The sequence below is a fragment of the Uloborus diversus genome, chromosome 1, assembly GCF_026930045.1.
Source record: "Uloborus diversus isolate 005 chromosome 1, Udiv.v.3.1, whole genome shotgun sequence".
Taxonomy (NCBI): Eukaryota; Metazoa; Arthropoda; class Arachnida; order Araneae; family Uloboridae; genus Uloborus; species Uloborus diversus.
In genome coordinates this window covers 153,293,205-153,313,314 of record NC_072731.1, presented here as the reverse complement: position 1 = coordinate 153,313,314, position 20,110 = coordinate 153,293,205, and the positions used below count along the sequence as shown (strand labels likewise).

General features: G+C 35.7%; 1 protein-coding gene across 1 annotated transcript in view; it reads left to right on the top strand.

Annotated features, from left to right (window-relative positions):
- Nucleotides 1-20,110, top strand: part of LOC129216404 (transient receptor potential-gamma protein-like) — a 133,935-nt gene extending 113,825 nt beyond the window's left edge. The window contains exons 11-14 of the mRNA XM_054850622.1: nucleotides 9,997-10,191; nucleotides 13,335-13,376; nucleotides 18,352-18,535; nucleotides 19,182-20,110. Coding sequence (XP_054706597.1) covers nucleotides 9,997-10,191; nucleotides 13,335-13,376; nucleotides 18,352-18,535; nucleotides 19,182-20,110 — 1,350 coding nt within the window. The remainder of the gene's footprint in view (nucleotides 1-9,996; nucleotides 10,192-13,334; nucleotides 13,377-18,351; nucleotides 18,536-19,181) is intronic.

The following is a 20,110-nucleotide window of genomic DNA, read 5'->3' as shown; positions in this document are numbered from 1 at the left end:
AGAATTAATTAATATATTTTATTACTAGGGTGTTTTTTTAATTAATTGAAGACGCCGGTTTTCCCTGGAACTGGATGCCTGAGTCGAATGTTATTTCTAGTCTGCTACCCTGACGGTTGCTCTCAATGAACTTTCCCATTTTGCATAGGCACGTGCAACTAGTTTCACAACGTGGAACTTTTCAAAAGGACCCCCTCTCCCCCCCCCCCCCAATCCCAAATGGTGCTATCCCGGTTGCTCTCTTCTATACCACGTTGAACTTTTCAATGGCAACCCACGTCCTGAACTCCGAATGGTGCTAAAAATTGCTCCAAGCTAAGGCGCCAGATTGTTATTAAGCTTAGAAATTTACTCTTCAAAACAGCCTTGAATGTCCGAGCACCTAAGCCCCTCCCTTCAAACCCTACGTAGAGTTGGAAGACACCCGATTGGTCAATCGTGATACCGGTCAGTTGGGCGGAAGCCCCCGTGGAGAAATTTTTGAACCAAATGGGAGAACACCGCTGAGAAAGCTGAAATTGTATCTAAGGTCGACTATGACACAAAAGCGGTTGAATCATGCTGCTTTATGTTACGTTCACAAAAACATCTTGGACGAAATTGATCACAAAAAAAAAAAAAATGGCACGGATATTCGTATCCCATGTGCAGTCTAGAAAAAATGTATTTGTTGGTATTTAATTTTTTTTTCTTATTGTGTAATATGTAAATCAAGATGTACCAGTTTAAAAGTATTGTATTACCCATTTCTATTTGATGTCAAGTTTTTTGTCTCAGATATATATATATATATATATATATATATATATATATATATATATATATATATATATATATATATATATATATATATATATATATATATACACACGAATATTTCTTAATGCAACTTGAAAATGACAGAATCAGAATGGTCCCCCAAAAAAATTTCAGCTGACGACACCAATGCCACCAATACGCCTCTGGATAGAAGTGTGCGGATAATTAAGTGTATGAAGTTGGAATGAGCCAAAACAGAATTTTTATGAATCAAATATTAATAGCAATTTTTAGGACTTAATTTATTGAAGACATTTTAAGAAACCGACATCGGCAAAACGAGTTTTCGATTTTAAAATTTCGGATAATCGAGGTTCTACTGTAAGAAAGGGAATCTTTAAAGTTTGTGCTGCCATCTAGTGCGCACAATATTTATTCTTTCATATATCAATGCTCAAAAGAAAAAATAATAATAAATGCGGAAGTTCATAAATCAGAGCCTAATTTCCCAATAGCCGGAGTATGCAGCTGCCTAGGGCATAGGGCTGCAATTTTTTAGGGGCGGCAAATTTTGCTTCATTCTCATTTTTTTAATTTTTTTGTCTTGAAAATAAAACATCAGTTCTTTTTTTATTTTTCCCCAAAACACTGCATAACTGGGACTTGATTAACTGTCGAAAAAACAGAAAATGCGGTGTGACAGAAATTTAAAAATAATCAAAATTGGGAGACCCATAGCGATTATAAAAGGCTTTAAAAAATATTCAAATAACTTTTGAATTAGAAGAGGATTTTTTTTCCCCTCACATTATAATGTTGACTAATGATACTCAGATATACAAACTCCGAAGTTTTGTCGTGACTAAAAATGAAATAGTATTGACCGGCCGATCGCGTTCGATTGTTAGCCAACCCGCCGGATTAGCAGTGTCGGACAAGGGCGTGCACAGGAATAAGAGAAGGGTCAGATGGGTGAAATAACAGTCATTTGTGACGGGCCACAAAATTTCTTTGTACGCCCCTGAGCGTAATATAGACTAAAGTTAAAAGCAAGTTATTGGGGGTGAGCAAAATTCAAACAGTACAGTGGTTGTCAGAACTATAAGGACACACAGGAAATTGCACTGTAAAAAAAATATTTCAGAAATAGTTCAGTGATTTTTTTACACAAAATGCTTTTTTATGCTAAAAATCATTGTGGCTAGCAGAACATTTAAAAATACAAAATATAAATGTTTTACCGTGATTAATAAAAAAATGTCATTGCTAAAACTGGACAAAAATATAAGGTGCACGAGCGTTTTGCCCTGAAAACCCCAAGTAATCAATAATATCCCTCTTTTTTTCAGTTAATTTTATCAGTCTTGATGTCATGGGTTGAAAAAACGTTTTTGGAAATCTTTATCCTGGCTTTTTCGATGGTGAAAATGAGTTCTTGCTTGTTTTGATATTGAATACCAATTTTTCATACTTCGGGAGCCAAAATGTCTCACAAAGTTTCCGTTAAACTTAGATTAAGTCTTTTGTCCGGCCAGTACAGTAATTTCATAAAATAAGCACAATGAATTCATTTTGAGGTTTGCGAAACATATAATTAGTCATTATCCTGCTGGATCAATCTGTTTAAACTCGTAATTAACGGTGTTTTCTGTTTAAAAAAATGTATTCAATACATCAATATTACTCTCTGAATTCATTATGCCCAGCACAAAAAAATATTGATATAGTTTCCGTCCGTTGCGAAACTTCCTCAGACAATTACTGAGCGGCGTCCAAATGTGAACGCTTTGAGATATTTTTTTTCCTTCACGGAGATCGTACCAGATATATCAAAAGGCATCCAGTCTATCCTAATTAAACTTTTACTCATTAGAAAAGATTACATGATCCCAGTTTTTAACCATAAAAACTCATTTTTGGCACGCTCAATATTGGGTCTCTTATAAACTTTTTTAAGAGGTGGTCATGACATCAGTTTCACATCATGAAACTTTTTCTCTTTTTGTGAACATGTTGAACTTTTCGAGAACTGCATCATAACTTGCATTCCCATCTAATATCTCATGCTGTCTGTTTTTTGGAGCAAGTTCGTCTTATGATGGAGTGTTTCACACGTACAGAAACAGAAGATTTCCTACCTGTTCGTCCTTTGTGGTCCTTATTTGCCGAAATGTTTGAGAAAACTCTATCTGACCAATATCTCTCTATTCAGATTTGTTTTTATTTGACGTACAGTAAGTCGTAAAGGTTTTTAATCAAGCACTTTCCTTTTCTCAAATTCTTTAAGTTTAGTACCAAGCGGCAAGACTGTAAAAAATAAAAAGTGACTTCCCCAATCGCTTACTAAGCATTTACATCGTTATGCAATGCAGTTTTCAGAACAAAAAAACATGAAAATTTTGCTTTTTAAGACACACAAATCCAGTTGTGCTTATAATTTTGTCCATATTACTGGGGTGTCTAAATTCAAAATTCATTCTATGAATACGAAATTCCAATGTATTTCCAATAAAAATTAATGAAAAATGTTTCTTTTGGCATTAGTTTCGAGTCTTTGAATTTGCATAACTTTCCAACCAAATGTAGTCAAGATTTTGGGGATTTTTCTTTAGTCCTTATAAATTTGGTTACCACTGTATTGCATCAATTCTATTTGCACTGCTACAAAGCGTGCATGGTACCGTTCGAGAAGTTTTTGCGGTTTTTTATTTCAAACCAAACTGGCATATAACATTTCAAGATAAAAATAACAATGTTTTCAACGAATCTCTTGGGATCGTTACATTTACGTTAAGTCTTGAGAACTCTATTTGCACAAGTGATCTATCTGGAATGTGAAAGTGGGCCGGGGTTTAAGATTTTGATCAATCATTTGGACAATTGCAACTCTTTATTGCCTGAGATATATCCAAAAGATACCTTTCATCCATACTGAAACAGTTTCTGTTTAGTTTTATAGTTGTACAGTCAGTTATTTGAAAATCTATTACTGGCAGTTTTTCACAACCACTGAAACGTTCTCGTATTGGTCCAAAAAACAAATGAACTAGTTGTTTCACCACTCAAATACCGGAAAAGTGACGAAAGACGATTTGATGAAATGGAATAAACAAATAGCCCGTTGTAATTGTCGTCCGACATAAAGTTCGAAATGACGAATCGCGCCACTTTTCCACCTGGTATAAAGTTTAGTACAGTCGGACCCAGATTTAACGAATTCATCGGGACCGAAACTTTTATACGTTAAATCGAGGTTTTTTGTAATATCGGGGTGTGAAATTTAAAAAAAAAATGCATTTACCATATCAAAAGCCCTAATAAGCAAAGACGCAAAAATATCCATTGTTTGAAAGTAAACACTTTTTATTCAGCATTCCGCGACTTATTGCACACTTAATTAATTTGAAAAGTTAAAGTACTGTGTAATAGATGTTTGACAATTTCCTTGAAATAGTTCACTTACGATTTTATGGAGAGAAGAAAATACTGTGTCATTTTTAGCCTGCTGCATAAGATATGTTATTACAGTTTCCAGGTCTGTAGAGCATTTGAAAAAGTAAGTTTTAGTGGGAGTTTTACCATCGCTTACTGCATCGGAATCGCTATTTATTGGTTGTCCCCTCGCCCTTCAAAAATTGCTGATTCCAGGAAATGTCTTTTTATGCTTCGTACGATATGGATAATATCATTTGAAAACAATCCAATCTTTCCTAACTCAAATTAATCAAAAAAAAAAAAAAAAAACTTTTTTTCAGCTGTTAAAATAATTTGTTAATTCGGGGTTTATATTCGGTAAATAGGGGTTTTTGCCATCATTTTAGTTGGGGAAAAAGAAAGATTCGCTAAATTGCGAATTTCGTTAAATAGAGGTTCGTTAAATCGGGGTCCGACTGAACCATCATAACCTATGATGTCTAAGTCGTCTAGTGAAATTCTTTGTTCATTTAAGATATGAAATAATGCTATTCACTATGTCTTTGGGTGATCCGGAGTTTGGTAGATGAAACGTGGCTTCGCTTAAAGTTTGCGGATTTAAATCAAGAGATGGCTGCAAAAGAGCAACATTGAAATCCACATCAATTATGCTCGAGTTTTCCGAAAAAAACCTGATTAATTAGATTCAACAAGCCACATTTAAAACAATAAGACTTGTGTACCGGATGGTGGAAATTTTGCTAAATAATAATCTTCTATTATCTGAAAGTGGCTAGTTACTGTAAAGAATGGGACTTCTGGTTAGAAGATACTTTCAAAATCAAGAAATAAATTAATGTTTATGTGTGACATAGTGACTTTTAAAAGAATTTTATTTATATTACTGGAAAAAAACGTAAAAAACAATGTTCTTTTTTTTAATATCAAAAAAAAAAGCTTAAATTTTCAATTTTTCGATTTTTTAGACGTGTTTCTGAATTAGAAGGTATTATTCGAATGTAACATTTCTTTTAAATTTTTCAACGCTTCACTAGTCGCAGTTTTTCCGTCTTAGAGCATTAAAAAAACATTGACAAATTTTTTTTTAAAAATTGTAAAAAAAAGCATGCAATTTTTCATTTTTCCGAATTTTCAGGCTCGTTGCGCGATCGGAAGACATAATCCGATTTATTTATTTATTTTTATTTTATTTTATTTTATTTATTTATTTATTTTATTTTATTTTTTTTTTTTATTTATTTATTTTTTTTTTTTTTTTTGCTTTTTAAGTCGTCACTAATCGCAACTTTTCCGCGCTATAGCAACTCGCAAAAAAAAAAACAAAAAAAAACGGTTTTTTTGCTCCACCCTAGTGCTTGCGCCAGTCGTTTCAGTATTTCCCCTGGTAAGTAGGGTAAACTAAGGAGGTTTCACTCATAGGGAGACTTGATCCATGAGGATTTTATCCATGAAAAGGACATTTACGGAAACTTTCAGACATATTATTGGCTGAACAATATACAACAGTATTTTGCAGGGCGAAGCCATTTCAGAATTTTCAGAAGTTTTCAAGAAATTAAGTATTAAATGCACATTTTGGTTCAAATGTTTGTATGAAGTTTCAACGAAAAAAGTATAAAAATAGGGCTATTTGCTGTCTCCCAACAGTGGAAATCAGGAGCAAAGACTGCGATTCACTCCCCCTCTCCACCATGTCCGGTGGAGAGGCTACCTAGTACTGTTTTGAAACGACCGTGCCTGTAGTTACTGTACTGTACATTGCACTCAAATTTCTGGACATTCCGCAGTTTCCATATAAACAGGCCCAGATCTATAAATTTTGCCCTCCCCTCCCCCCGTAACAAAATCTGTTAGGGCTCCTCCTCAGAGGCCCAGTGTTTTTGCGACGTTTACAAGCATTAGTGCAAGTTTTTTTTTTTTTTTTCAATTTATTGGGTCACCGGGCCGTTAAAGACCGTGCCCCCCCCCCCCCAAGCTGCGGGATCTGCGCGAACGCAGATCTAGGACTGTATATAAATCAGTTTCCTAGTTCCATTCAATTTGCTTTTAATCAGTGTATCGCAGATTTCTAACAGCAGCACTAAGTGATTTTACAACAGGGAGAATAGTCGTGCGATGAAGTGTGCAGTGCGTCTATCGTTATAGCCGGGGAGCTAAACGACAAAAATCAATGGAAAACTGCAAATTATGATAAGAAGATGCCACTTGGTAGGAATGTTGTTTATGACTATAAAATGAAATTAAGACCCAGAGGCACTTTTAAAAAACCGTTTAAAACCAAGAAGGCGGTGTTTTTCAAAGTGGCTACCCCTATTAGAGTTTTTTAATATATGTCGCACAAAAGAGGTTTTTGTATCGAATTTTTGGTTTTTCAGGTCACAGATTTCATTTTCTATGTTGAAAATAAGCTAAATGTTCATTTTGGTGCTTTTTTTTAAACATAATTTTATTACTTACAAAAGAGATTACGTGTTTTTCAAAGTACCAATATAAAAATGGGAAAAATATTAAATGCAAATATGTACAAAAATATTAGTACTACGTCGTTAGTCAAACAGTGCTTTATTCTTTGCATTAATTTTTGCATAATAGTAGTCTGCAGGACAGACCAACACCTCTGCAGCTATACTTGCTCTTGCAGATTTTGCAGGTGCACTTTTTGAGCTCAGTGGATGAATCAGAAATATCCGGTAACTCAGACCATTTCAGCTGCCTTCCAACCTTATTCACTGGGAGATGGTGCACATAGATGTGTTTTTGCGCTTGTCCCCAAATGTGTCCAGCCTTGAAAGCACTACGCAATACTTGTTGCTGGCAAACTTTCAAGTGACCTGTTTTTTTTTTTTTTTTGTCATAAACAATTTTTCCTTGCATCATTTACAGTGTCGCTATTACTAGTGAAAAAGTACAGTAGTACTACAATTTACCTTTCAAAAATGTCAAAAATTTCGCTCGGTATAGAACTTTGAGGTTGTGAAATAAATAAAAAATGCCACAGTTTCTTCTTTAGATATCACCCTTGCCTCCCAAGTGGATTTTATGGACTTCCAGTGAATCTAGGAATGCTGTCACAAAACCTATGAAGACATGAAATCGTGGTAAAGCCTTTCTTTTCCTCTTTTTTTCCAATAGCTTTATATATGGCAAGCACTGTAATGAATTTGCTGTTGATTCTTGTTTTAAAAGCAATCCAAAGTTCATCTAAACTTAATGTTGACAAGTAAAAAAAGTAAGATATTGCTAAGACTAAGACATCTGTATCAACAATGCACATGACAATCTTCCTGTAACCGTTTTCTACCACGTTTTGAAGATGCAGTTTCATTCTTGAGCTTGTTTCCTCTGAGCCAGGGCAAGAAATATCAATGAGGGAAGTTTTTGCAGTACTATTTCCTGTAATGTCGTCACCTATAGTCGTTAGAACCTGCACATTTTTTTATGGTACTTATAGCTAAACGTACCTAACAGAGCAAAGAACCCTTCTTTGTTATTTGAATTTCTTAAAAATCCTGGCCAATTTTTAGGTAAAGTACCATGTGAAAGCACTTGTCTTCTTATTCCTGCTCCCCACTTCTCTCTAGTTTGACCTTTAATCGTTGGTGTAACATATATGCCCCAAATAAAATCAATTCTCTGGCATTGGAAAGTCTCAATATCTTTACAAATGTAAAGTTTAAATATGTTTTCATAGTAATCATCAAATGTTTTAGATGTTTGTGGCTTTAAATTACGCACGTCCGTTTTCAATCCATCTAAAAAGATCTTTATGATGCAGAGATTGAACTACCAGAGCTACATCGATCATTTATTTCGAGACAGTTTAAAATAAGAAAATCTAATAGATTATTCTCAGCAATCATTATTGACCAAGCACACCAACAAAATAATGCAATAGTAAAAGGAGATGGCGGTGCAATAGGATTGACACAGGATCCACCAGCAGTTAGACGTTGGATGGTTCCTAGACCAAAAACAAGCCGATTAATAATAGAAGAGTTAAGTGTGATATTAAGCTAAAACATGAAGATGGAGCCGACAATAGTCGGCTCCATCTCATTTTCAGTTAAACACCACTCATTTCAAGTTAAATATTTTACTATGGTTCGAGCTCTTTGTAGCACTTTGAAAGAACTTGGAAATCCATTTTTGGAAAATGACCAGAACCTTATCGTAATCGATAGCAGGATTATTGTGCACAGTGATGTCAATTCCTTTTTTGTGTACTTTATTTTTTCATCTTTTGCTGCCGCTGAAAATCCCATGGCTTTTAGTTTTTTTTGTTTCTTTTTGCCCCCCTCTCCCTACTCCACTTATAAGCCTCGACCGTCACCACTGCTGTTAGGTGCGTTAGCTGTAAGTACCATAACGAATGTGCAGGTTCTAACGACTTTCGATGAAGACATCAAAAGAAATAGTACTGCAAAAACTTCCCCCATTGATGTTACTTGCCCTGGCGCAGAAGAAACAAACTCAAGAATGATACTGCATCTTCATGACATGGTAGAAAACCGTTTCAGGAATATTGTCGTGTGCATTGTTGATGCAGATGTGTTAGTGTTTGCAATATCTTACTTTTTTTCCCTTGCCGACATTATGTCTGGATAAACTTTGGATTGCTTTTGTCACATGAAACAACAGCAAATGCATTACAGTTCATGCCATATATCAAGCAATTGCTTTACCAGGATTTCATGCCTTCATAGGTTTTGTGACAGCATTCCTAGCTTTACTGGGAAGTTCAAAAAATCAATTTGGGAGGCATGGATGATATTCAAAGAAGCAACTGTGGAGTTTTTATTTATTTCGCAACCTGAAAGGTACGTAGTAGTACTACTGTACTGTTCCACTAGTAATAGCGTAATTGTAAATGAAGCAAGGAAAGAGTTGTTTGTGACAAAAAATCGGCCACTTGAAAGTTTGCCACCAACAAAGTATTGCGTAGTGCTTTCCAGGCTGAACACATTTCGGGACCTCACAAACATATTATACGTGCACCATCTCCAAGTAAATAGGGTTGGATTGCAGCTGAAATGGTCAGAGTTACTGGAAATTTCTGATTCGTGCACTGAGTTCATAAGTGCACCTGCAAAATCTGCAAAAACAAGTGTAGCTGCAGAGGTGCTGGTCTGTCCTGCACACCACTATGCAAAAATTAATGCGAAGAATGAAGCAGTGTTTGACTAACGAAATAGCACTAATATTTTGGTACATATTTGTATTTAATATGTTTCCTATTTTTATATAAGCACGTAATTTTTTTCCTATTTTTTGAAAAGCGCGTAATTTCTTTTGTAAGTAATAAAATTATACTTCCAAAAAAAAGAACCAAAATGAAGATTAAGCTTATTTTCAATATAAAAAATGAAATCTGTGATCAGAAAAACCAATAATTCGATACAAAAACCTCTTTTGTACGATATATATTAAAAAAACTCTAATATGGGTAGCCATTTTGAAAAACGCCGCCATCTTGGATTTAAACGGTTTTTGAAAATGCCTCTGGGTCTTAATTTTATTTTATAGTCATAAACAACATTCCTACCAAGTGGTATCTTCTTATCATAATTTGCAGTTTTCCATCGGTTAGCTCCCCAGCTATTAGACTTAAGTTGAATTTAAGCATTCTGGCCGTTGCAACAAAAAAGAAATTCATCTCATTCTTCGCATTAAATAAGAGAACTAGTTGTTGAGATGCTTATTTAGGGTGTCCATAAAAGAGCTATGGGATTTAAAGCAAAATTTGTAATATACTCATAAAATTAGGTTATTGTTATACATCTTTGATTGTTTTGCTTGTTAAAGGAACAAGCTGACACTGAATGGAAGTTCGCCCGCTGCAAACTATGGATGAGTTACTTTGAAGATGGCGGTACAGTGCCTCCTCCATTAAATATCATTCCAACCCCTAAAAGTGGATATTATCTTCTACGTTGGATTTTCAAAAGAATATCTTTTAGCTCTAGGTCAGGAAGGAAGGAACACCTGAAAACTATCCGGGTAAGTGGCTATACAGACATGGGTTGCGAATTTTCAATAAAATACACTGGCCTCAAAAAGTTAAGGTACAACATGTTTTTCGAAGCTCACAAAAAAATGGCGGTAACAATAAAATGCTTAGTTTGCATGAATGATAACAACGAACTTCAAAACCTTTAATGAAAAAACGATAGTTGCCATTTTTACTTTATAGAAAAGATCATATCTTTAAGAGTGAGAAAAAAATATGCCAACATCAAGCTTTCGTACTTTTGGGTGTAAATTGTGTTTATTTTCAACTGCTGTTAGCAGTTTCGGTGACAATAGTCAATATAGTTTAGAAAATATCTCAAAGACGTCGTTTGCACGGTTTGTTAAGGTGGCGGGCAGTTGGATGGATGGAAATGGGATTATCTTAGGCTGATGCTGCTGGACGTCTCAATGTGTCTCGTAGTGTTGTTTAGCTACTATGGGAACAATATCAGAGAAGATTATGTGCCCAGAAGATCTGTTCCAGGCCGACCACGAGCTACAACACCGGTAGAAGATCATTTACTAGTTCTTTCAGCAAGATGGAGAAGAACCACTACTGTGCCGCAGCTCATTGCAGGCCACTTAGTAGTATCAGGAAGAAGAATCTCTGCTACTACAGTGCGAAATCGTCTTCATAATGCAAGTCTCTATGCAAGACGACCAGTTGTGTGTGTTCCCCTCAACAGACCATAGCAAAGAATCCACTTGTGCTGGGCAAGAGAACAAGTTTCCTGGACCCAGCAGCAATGAGCTTCTGTGATGTTCACAGATGAGTCCAGATTTACATTGGAGAGTGATTGAGGGCATCTACTGATCTGGAGGGAATAGCGCTTTAAATACCATCAATCCAACACTGTTGAAAGCACAGTTATAGAGATGGAGGCATCATGGTTCGGGCAGGTATCTCGCTCGTTGGTCACAGTGACCTGCATGTGTTCCATGGAGGAACTGTGACTGGTCTGAGATATCGAAATGAGATCCTTGATTAATATGTCCGCCCATATGCTAGTGCTATTGATAATGACTTCATTCTAATGAATGGTAATGCACGACCTCACCGAGGATGAATTGTTGAAGAGTATCTTGAGGACCACGGTTTAATGGAATGGCCGGCTCGATCTCCAGACCTGATTCAGATAGAACATCTTTAGAACTATCTTGGCAGAAAGGTCGCTACATGAGCTGGAACAAGGCTTACTCTGTATCTGGTCTTCGCTTCCTATTCCGGTGTCCAACAACTTAATAAACAGCATAGAAAATCGATGCCGCTAATGTATCCAAGTTGGGGGAGGGGACACATTCCTTATTAAAACCCATTTTTGTATTTTTTGTATGACATTTTACTACATAACACTGAAATGTTCTGTTTTCTTCAAGAATGGACTTTTCCGCAAAGATTGCTTTTTTCTCTACAAAAAAATTTTGCAATACACTAATACAAAAACCTATGACGCATTCAATAAAAAACTATTCAATGCACATATCCTCCAAATTTTTTGTTTCTACATTCATTTATTTGCAAATTAGACGCAAAAAAACGGTTGTACCTTAACTTTTTGAGGGCAGTGTACTAATGGTCCATTATATAAGTTTCAATCATCGTTGCAATTTTTAAATCATTTCACTTAAAGTAATCTTTAAAAACCTCGTTAATTTATGTATTTATTTGGCGACACGTGTAACATATTATGAAGTTAAAAAAGTTACTGAAAACAAAGCACTGTTCTTCATTTTGAAAAAAATCCACTTGATAAAATATTCATTAATAATATTTATTCTGCATGTACCACCACCGACAGCACTTCAACTTCAACGATACATTAGAACGTACAGGGTTTGTCCGGAAAGTAGTAGGACTGATTTTTTTCCGCCGTGACTGTACTTCGGAGCGTGCACGCGCTGGCTGGATTCGGCAGAGGACGTTCCTAGCTAACGAACGAGTGGCTAGTCGATTGTCTCCGAGCACCTGGAGAATCAGGACAGGTATTTTCGCTCGACGTGATTCTGTGAGTGGTGCAAGCCGAAAATGCAGCGTTCGTTAGAGCAGATTAAATTTTGTGTCAAACTCGATAAATTTGCGACAGAGACGTTTGATATGATCAAGCAGGCTTACCCAGATGTTGCTTTAGTAAGAAGTAGTGTGTTTCGGTGGCACCAGGTCTTTTTGGCAGGCCGGGAAGAGGTCGCCGATGAAGACCGTGCTGGAAGACTCTCGACTTCGACAAACACCGACAATGTAACTCGTGTGCGCAAAGTTTTGAACTGAGACCGTCGACTAAGTATTCGTTTAATTGCCCAAATGTTAAATTTACCGAAATCTGAGGTTCATGGTGTTGTGACGGTGCATTTGAACGTGCTCAAGGTGTACGCGAAGTTGGTCCCAAAAGTGCTCACTGACGACGAACAGCTACCTGACCAAGTCCGGCATCCCAAAACGCTTCTGTAGCCGCCCTACAGCCCAAATGTGGTCTCCCGGACTTTTTTTTGTTTCCTCGTTTGAAAAGGCCGATGAAAGGCAAGCATTTTGAGACGACAGAGGGGATCCAAGCAGCATGCACCGCGGCTCTCAAGGCTATTCCGGAGAATGCCTACCGTGACGCCTTTAATGCTTGGAAATCACGCTGGCAGCGCTGCATCAGCGCAGAAGGAGCCTATTTTGAAAGTTTTTAAAGAATTGTAACAATTGCCTCAATAATTTTTTTTAATCGACTCAGTCCTATTATTTTCCGGACAAACCCTGTACTAAAAATATTTGCTGCTACAGTCGTACTTATTAAAAATCAACTTTGTTTTTCTTTTTCTTTTTTTTTTTTTTTCAAATATCCTTCATTACTCCACAGTTCGGCTAGGTTCGTGAAAAGTGAATGAATTCAACTTAATTTACATAAAATATAGAAATTCTACGAGGAAACTCTAGGTTACATTACCACGTGGGAGATATGAATTAGAAAGATTTTTGCCTTTTTCACATTGTTCTTCTTTTTAGTGCGGTTTTTGATTACAAATCTAACGTTCCATACAGAAGAAATTTATAATTTTCTTTAAAAAAATACGTACCTTGAAATATTTTTTTACCTGTCCATTAATTCCTTTTATCAGAATCTTGAGTGATCCTTTTATTTTACTTTCAGCGACGAGCGAAGCAAGCAAGTGAAAGAGATTTCCAATATCAGGTATTGCTTTTATTTTATTCGAAATCAATATGAAAACTACAAACATTTATGATGCACACAAAAAAACTCCGGGAAGCTGTTGAACTATACTTTCCCATTAAAGGCCTAGTGCTTCTCCGACACTTCGTAAATTTACTGCCCGATATCTGCATAATCAGCGCAACTGTGTCTGAAAATCCTGATTTTTCAAGCCTCGGGAAATGTTATTTCCAAACAAATTATATAAGCCATAAATTTGAGAAGGTCGTGATTAAACCTAACTAACCAAGGTTTTTCCCATTTTTAAATGATTTTTTAATCAATTACATGTTTTATAACATTTCAATTATTACTAATATGGATGCACCAAATAAAACGCTGTCGGCAAATAAAATATATATCAAAAATTCACTTCAGGGTGATTTTATCAGAAAACCTAACTGATAATAAAGCGTTTTCAACAAGTCACCGGTTATAGGCAAAAGTGTAGCGACAATATATCAATAAGCGAAAATATCTCATTAAAATTACCTGATCTTATATAACAGAAAATCATTTCTTCATGGTTTATAGTAGTTTACTAGTACACTGTTAAAAAAATTTCCTGAAAATAACGGAGAAAGTACCGGTTTTCCGTTTATATATTTCCCGTGACTGAACGAAAATTCTGTTTCTTATTTTTCCGTTTATTTATGATCTTTCTGTGTTTTAACAGAATTTACGTTAATTATTTTTTCATTGCGATATTTTTTCACTTTCCCGTATTTAACTGAAATTACAATCTCGATTTTCTATCTACACCATAAAACAATTTTCTTAAAATAACAAAAAAAAAACCTGTATTTCTTTTTTTCTATTGACAAACTCTTTCATTTGTCATTTTTTTGTTATTTGACTTTGCAAGTATTCAATTTTCTGTGAATGGTACAAATAAAATTAATTAAACATTAGGTTTTTCACAAAATAATGCTGTAATTTCATACACACACAAATCGTTATACTTAAAATAAAACCCTGTGCAAGAATTTTAAATATTAAAAGTAAAAAAGATTTTATTTTCAAAAAATATTTAAAAGGTTATGTCAAGTATTGACTTTTTGTTTCGTTAAAAATTTAGTTCTTTAAAATGATGTATAATACAGATATAGTTAACTATTCTAAAATTATTACTTTTTTTTATTTGCATTTGTTACTTAAAGATTTTTTAAATTAACATCTGGAGAGAGAACTTACCTAACATACCGAGCATCCATGATTGATCAAAACTTTTTATATCAACTTCAGATGAGTCAAATTAATCAAATAGTGCCAGCAGAAAAATTGATGGATTTGAATAGGACACCAATTATCCCTGCTGATACTGTTCGTTATTCCCTTCGTGTCACATTGTCTGGGGTGGCATGGAAAAACATACATGAAAAATATGATATTTTTATTTGCAGAATATGTCAAATAAAATGCTATTAAAAACAGGTTGACGTTATCATATAATAATATACCTGAAAGAGAGTACCGCATATCTATTGTGTTTAAAAACATAATCATTGACATGCACGTGAAGAATTTTTGGTTCAGATGCTACATACCCCCCCCCCCCCCTCACCAATGATATCCAAATTTTTCACTCATTTTAATCGCAACATAGATTTTTAGTACATAATCATTATTACTTAAGCATATATCAATATCAATCAGTTCGTTTTACCCGAACTGTTTTTCCAAGAAACTTGCAATAATCTCAAATAAGTTGTTGGATAAGATCCTAATAAATTAAAGTAAGTACTTATTGTTGCCAAAACTTTCATTGTATTTTCAAAGATCAACAATACACCTTTATTTAGAGATTTAAAATAGTTACTTTCAGTATTCCAAACTGTGAAGCGAACCCCCCCCCCCCCCAAAAAAAAAAAAAAAAAAAGAGTGATTTTTCCTATCTTGCTCGCACACCACGATAATCTCTGGTATAGATACTAAATGGCATTTAGCGTATTAATGACTTTCAAGAATGCAATGCGTAAGAGCAATAAAAAATAACTCTATAATAGTTGTATGAATTCTAAATAAACTATCATCGGAATTCTATCAAATGCATATTAACAAGGAAAATACATTTGTATATTAACATGTACAAAGATATTCAACACTTACATGTGACCAGCGGTACTAAATGTATCTCCAGTGCATCTGGATACAACTAATCCAATTGACTTTATTTTAAATTGATAAACACGAGATCCGAAAACTATTCTCACTGCTAGAGCACACAATATGACTAACGAATAGAATTGTTCAAAGTATTGAGCAAAATATTAAAACCACAAAAATATTCTAATACTGACTCAGTAAAACCCACATCAAATCACTAGGGCGATCAAAACACATCTGCCAGTCTAAAAATGGCGCGAATATTTTTCCAAACCTACAAAGCTCAAAAGCGTATAAACAATTTCGACATACGAGTATATTACTCTCCAGACATGAAATAGCAAGCTATCTATTTTCTCTACAGCATCTGAGTTGTTATTCTAAATATGCTTTTAATTAGCAAAATGTAACAAACAGTGCGATTAATAAGCACTATCAATAAGTGATGTTTATCATGACTTGAAGACTAATCAGAGCAAAGTACAGCACAGCGGCAACCCTAGAAATGGAAAAATTCCGTTTTCGTCGGGATGTTTACGTTGTTGTAAGGAAAAAATACATTTTGAAGCATTACGGAAATATTCTGTTAAAATCAGTCAGAAAACTACCTGAATTTTCAGTTTTTTTTAACAGTGTATATAAAAAGTTGTTCATTATTCTAGAAAACCGTATTTATGTAGTTGACAAATTCAAAAGAAAAATGTCGCTGTGTACCATCATTTTGTCTCGCAGTTTGATTTCCGTAGAAAAATAGACTGTAGCCCAATAAGGCCATGATGGGCATTATTAGGACTCCGGTGTCCGTATTAAGAAACTGAAGGGTCGGGTGCAGGATTAGATTCAGTGCTGCAGATGATGTAGTCCATCAGTGCGTGAACTGTACGCTGAAAACACACACACACACACACAAAAAGAAAAGAAACAAAAATAACGACTTATCAGTGCCCCGAATGTGACGATTGATTTTCTCCTTCCTATTGAAGTAAATATGGAATTTTTGACAATGTTTTCGAATTTATGAAATGTGGTTTAATATATTTTAATACTGAATCGACAGTAATGGCTTTTTTTTTTCTTTTTGCTAGTCCTTTCTGGTGTGATTTAAGAGTTAGGCTTATTAGGGACCAATGCTCCTAATAAGGCCAATTTGCCCCTTTTCTGTTAAACTGCTACCAAACGTAACATAAACTTAAATGTGCATTATTTATTTTTATAGTAACGTAATTAAAAAGATCGCATTGAATAGTCAATTTGTAAAAGTTTATGAGTTTAAACATAAAAGTTCTTCGCTCTCCTGAAACCATTTTTAAGCCACTCTCTTAGCCGGAATTTTCCATTAAGTGAGGTGGTTCGATCGCAATCACTTCGGATAGTTCAAGTTCTATTGAATTCTAAAAAGGGTTAAATCATTTTTTTTAACATGAGCTCTGCTAATGGAATAAATTACAACGCATAGCCAATATTTGTATGTTCCAATTTCGTCGTTATTTTCTTCTCGGATAAACACTTTTGTACTAGCTAGGGTGTTTCGAAGTCTTCTCACGTACCAATATCTTTTATTCGTGCTTTTTCTCGGAATGATGGGAATGTAAATTTTGACCTGACTCTGATGCTTCGTTCATTGTTAAGATAATTGCTGATTTTTAATTTCAGCAATGGTTCATAGTATCATAGCTTTCTTGCGAAGACACTTCCTTCCCTGAGTTATAACAAATTATCTATCTAAAATTATTTGTTTTTTAAAGAATCAACTAATTAAATAAGATATATTAAAAATTATTTCAACCAGCATTCGCGATAATTGAGAAAGAAATATCACATAGTGGCAAATAATAGCAAAATGGTTTTTTGAAGTTCTCTTGAATATTTTATACTTGCAATTATGCTTAAAATGAATTTGCAACGAATAAGGCAAAGGGGGTTAGAACGCACCAGAACGCCATTCAGTCGAAAAATTCCAAGTGCTGTCTGTTTTTATTTTGTTTCAAAATCGTAATTTTTCTCCAAAGCTCATCATCTTCACTTATTTTGCTCAGTTCAGATCAGAATCTTCCTAAAATGGACATTTTCTTGAAAATCTTTTCAAACGGTTTAATAAATATCGTTATTTTAAAATACTTAAGTTGCTATAACTGGTGCATGTAGAATGAAAGAATGTCAAAGTCAGCGGCTTATTTTGTTTGTCTGGCATTTGACATTATTTTTTGCTTCAATATCTTTAATAACCATTGAAAAAAAATTTAATTCATCACTGTAAAAGTATTGCTAATGTATAGAAATTTTACATAATTATACTGCGTAGGATTGAATATTTTTTCAGTAAAACCTTCCCCCTTCCTCCTTATCGACCGATAAACAAAACAGGAAAACAGCGAAGGTTCAATTCTCCCCCCTCCCCCCCTTCTCTCTCCTCCAGTCTTGCGTTCCGGTGACAAAACATTTACAGGACTGCACCACTCCATATCACATCATATCTCCAGGTACCCCATACCTACCACTATTTGTGGTTTAACCGTTTAAACAATTAAAGTATCACCATGAATTCCTAACTTCAAAAAGATGACTATAGAATAAAAACACAAAACTTACTTTGCACAGCACCACTTCTAAAACTAGCGAATATGATCGACATTTCAAAACCTTATGTTTGATTAAAGCAATTTAAATGCCCTATAGTTCGGGCAAACCTATCCTGGCAGCCTGGTAGCACACATAAGACTGCGCGGACCTTAATCACAGTATTACGACGCTGCTAGGTTAGGTTTGCCCTAAGTATGGTTCAAAATGATTAATAGTTTGTTTAACGGTCATTTTCTCTTTCATTTTGCTAAAAAATGTGTATTTTTTGTAGAATATTATGCGGAATCTCGTTCGCCGATATGTCACGGAGGAGCAAAGAAAGGCAGATAATCAGGGAGTGACAGAAGACGATGTGAACGAAATTAAGCAGGACATTTCTTCCTTCCGGTACGAGCTAATAGAAGTTCTGCGTAACAGTGGGTTTAACACTTCAGCATCCAAAGGACAGACACAAAGTAAACGTTTTAAAATTATTCATATTTTAGAACTGTCAAGAGTGATGTATCGATATTGGGCATTGTAGTAGGCATTTAGAGCAAAATCGGATAGGTGCATGAATGACTTGATCCACTGCAACTCTTAACGCATCATTATAATAAGTGCCCTAAGAACTTTGTCTTGAATGAGGCATTCAGAGCTAAAGGGAATCAAGTCGCTCATGAACTCGATCCACTTCAGCTCTGAACGCCTTATATAATGCGGTGTTTAAAAATCTTTGGATACTTTAGGATGTGATGTAAGAGCTTATAAGGAGTGCAACTGATCATAATGTTGACGCTCTATTTTACTGTTTGACATCAAGTGTTCAAGTCGAGCGCTCATAAAAGCGAGAAGTATTGTTACACTAAAATACGCTTTCAGACTGGCAATCTGTTCGTAAAATCATGACTGTTCGTAACTAGGAAGCTCGTAAAATCGTGCGCTAATTGTATGAACAAAGGTCCCCATGTTTGCTCAAAAAATTGGACGGAGTCCAAGAAATGTGTAAATCTTAAGAACCATTTTTCTAAGGGAATTGTAAAAATTCACTTGATAATTAATAGTAATTTTTCTATCTGCTACGTATCAGTCATTTGATTTTGCTTCTCTTTTTTCTTTCAGGCTCTGGTGGGAAGAAAGGACGTCAAAAAGAACGACGTCTTATGAAGGGGTTCGACATCGGATTGGTGGAGAGTTCCATCCAAACCACGCCTGAAGTGAGTGTTGATGATACTACTACCCGATCGCCACCGGGACCTAAACTCGCTAGAATTGCTCGTTTGGCAACGAGGAAACAAAAGCGAGGCAAATGGAGCCACATACTTGAAGCTACGCGACAAGCGAGGGCCGCCTTCTCTCGTAGTAGAAGCGAAGATTCGTTAAGCAGCCAAGGAAGTTCCGAACATCCGAGCAGACTAGGATGCTCCAGCAGGAATGGTTCCAGCAGCAGCAGCAATGGTGGTGATAACCCGTCCGAGCAACAGTCAAAAATTCCTATTGAATTGCCAGTTATCAAACGTTCCCTGTTCGCTCGGAAGTTGGGCAATCTGGCCCTCAGCACGTCCAAGCTGAGACTTGCATTCATGGACTCGGAGAAGACGTCCTCCATTGACAGTCATAGTGGCTCGAAGAACAAAGTGGCGGACAGTTGCGTCGACCGAGGACAAGCCCAAAGAACAGTTAGCGCGCCATTTAGTCAGTGGCTTGGCGCGAAAAGCACGTCCATGGACCACCTTGGTAAGAACATCGCTGTTGCTGCAATGAATCCTAGTCATCATTCACATCATCACTGCTTGACTCCAGCCAGGAGCTTGTCTCCAATACCAAGTTGTGCTAGTTCAAATGTGCCTACCCCGCGAAGTTCGATCACGGGACAACAGGATAACATCTCAAATGTTGATGTGGGATCTCAGCGAGGCTCCATGACCGGTAGTCCAGGCATTGGAAATGATCGTCGGCAACAGAAGAGCAAAACTTCTGACAAAATATTTATGCCTGGAACTTTTGGCATAGAAGCGGTCACTTATTCACCAACCACTGGATGGATTTAA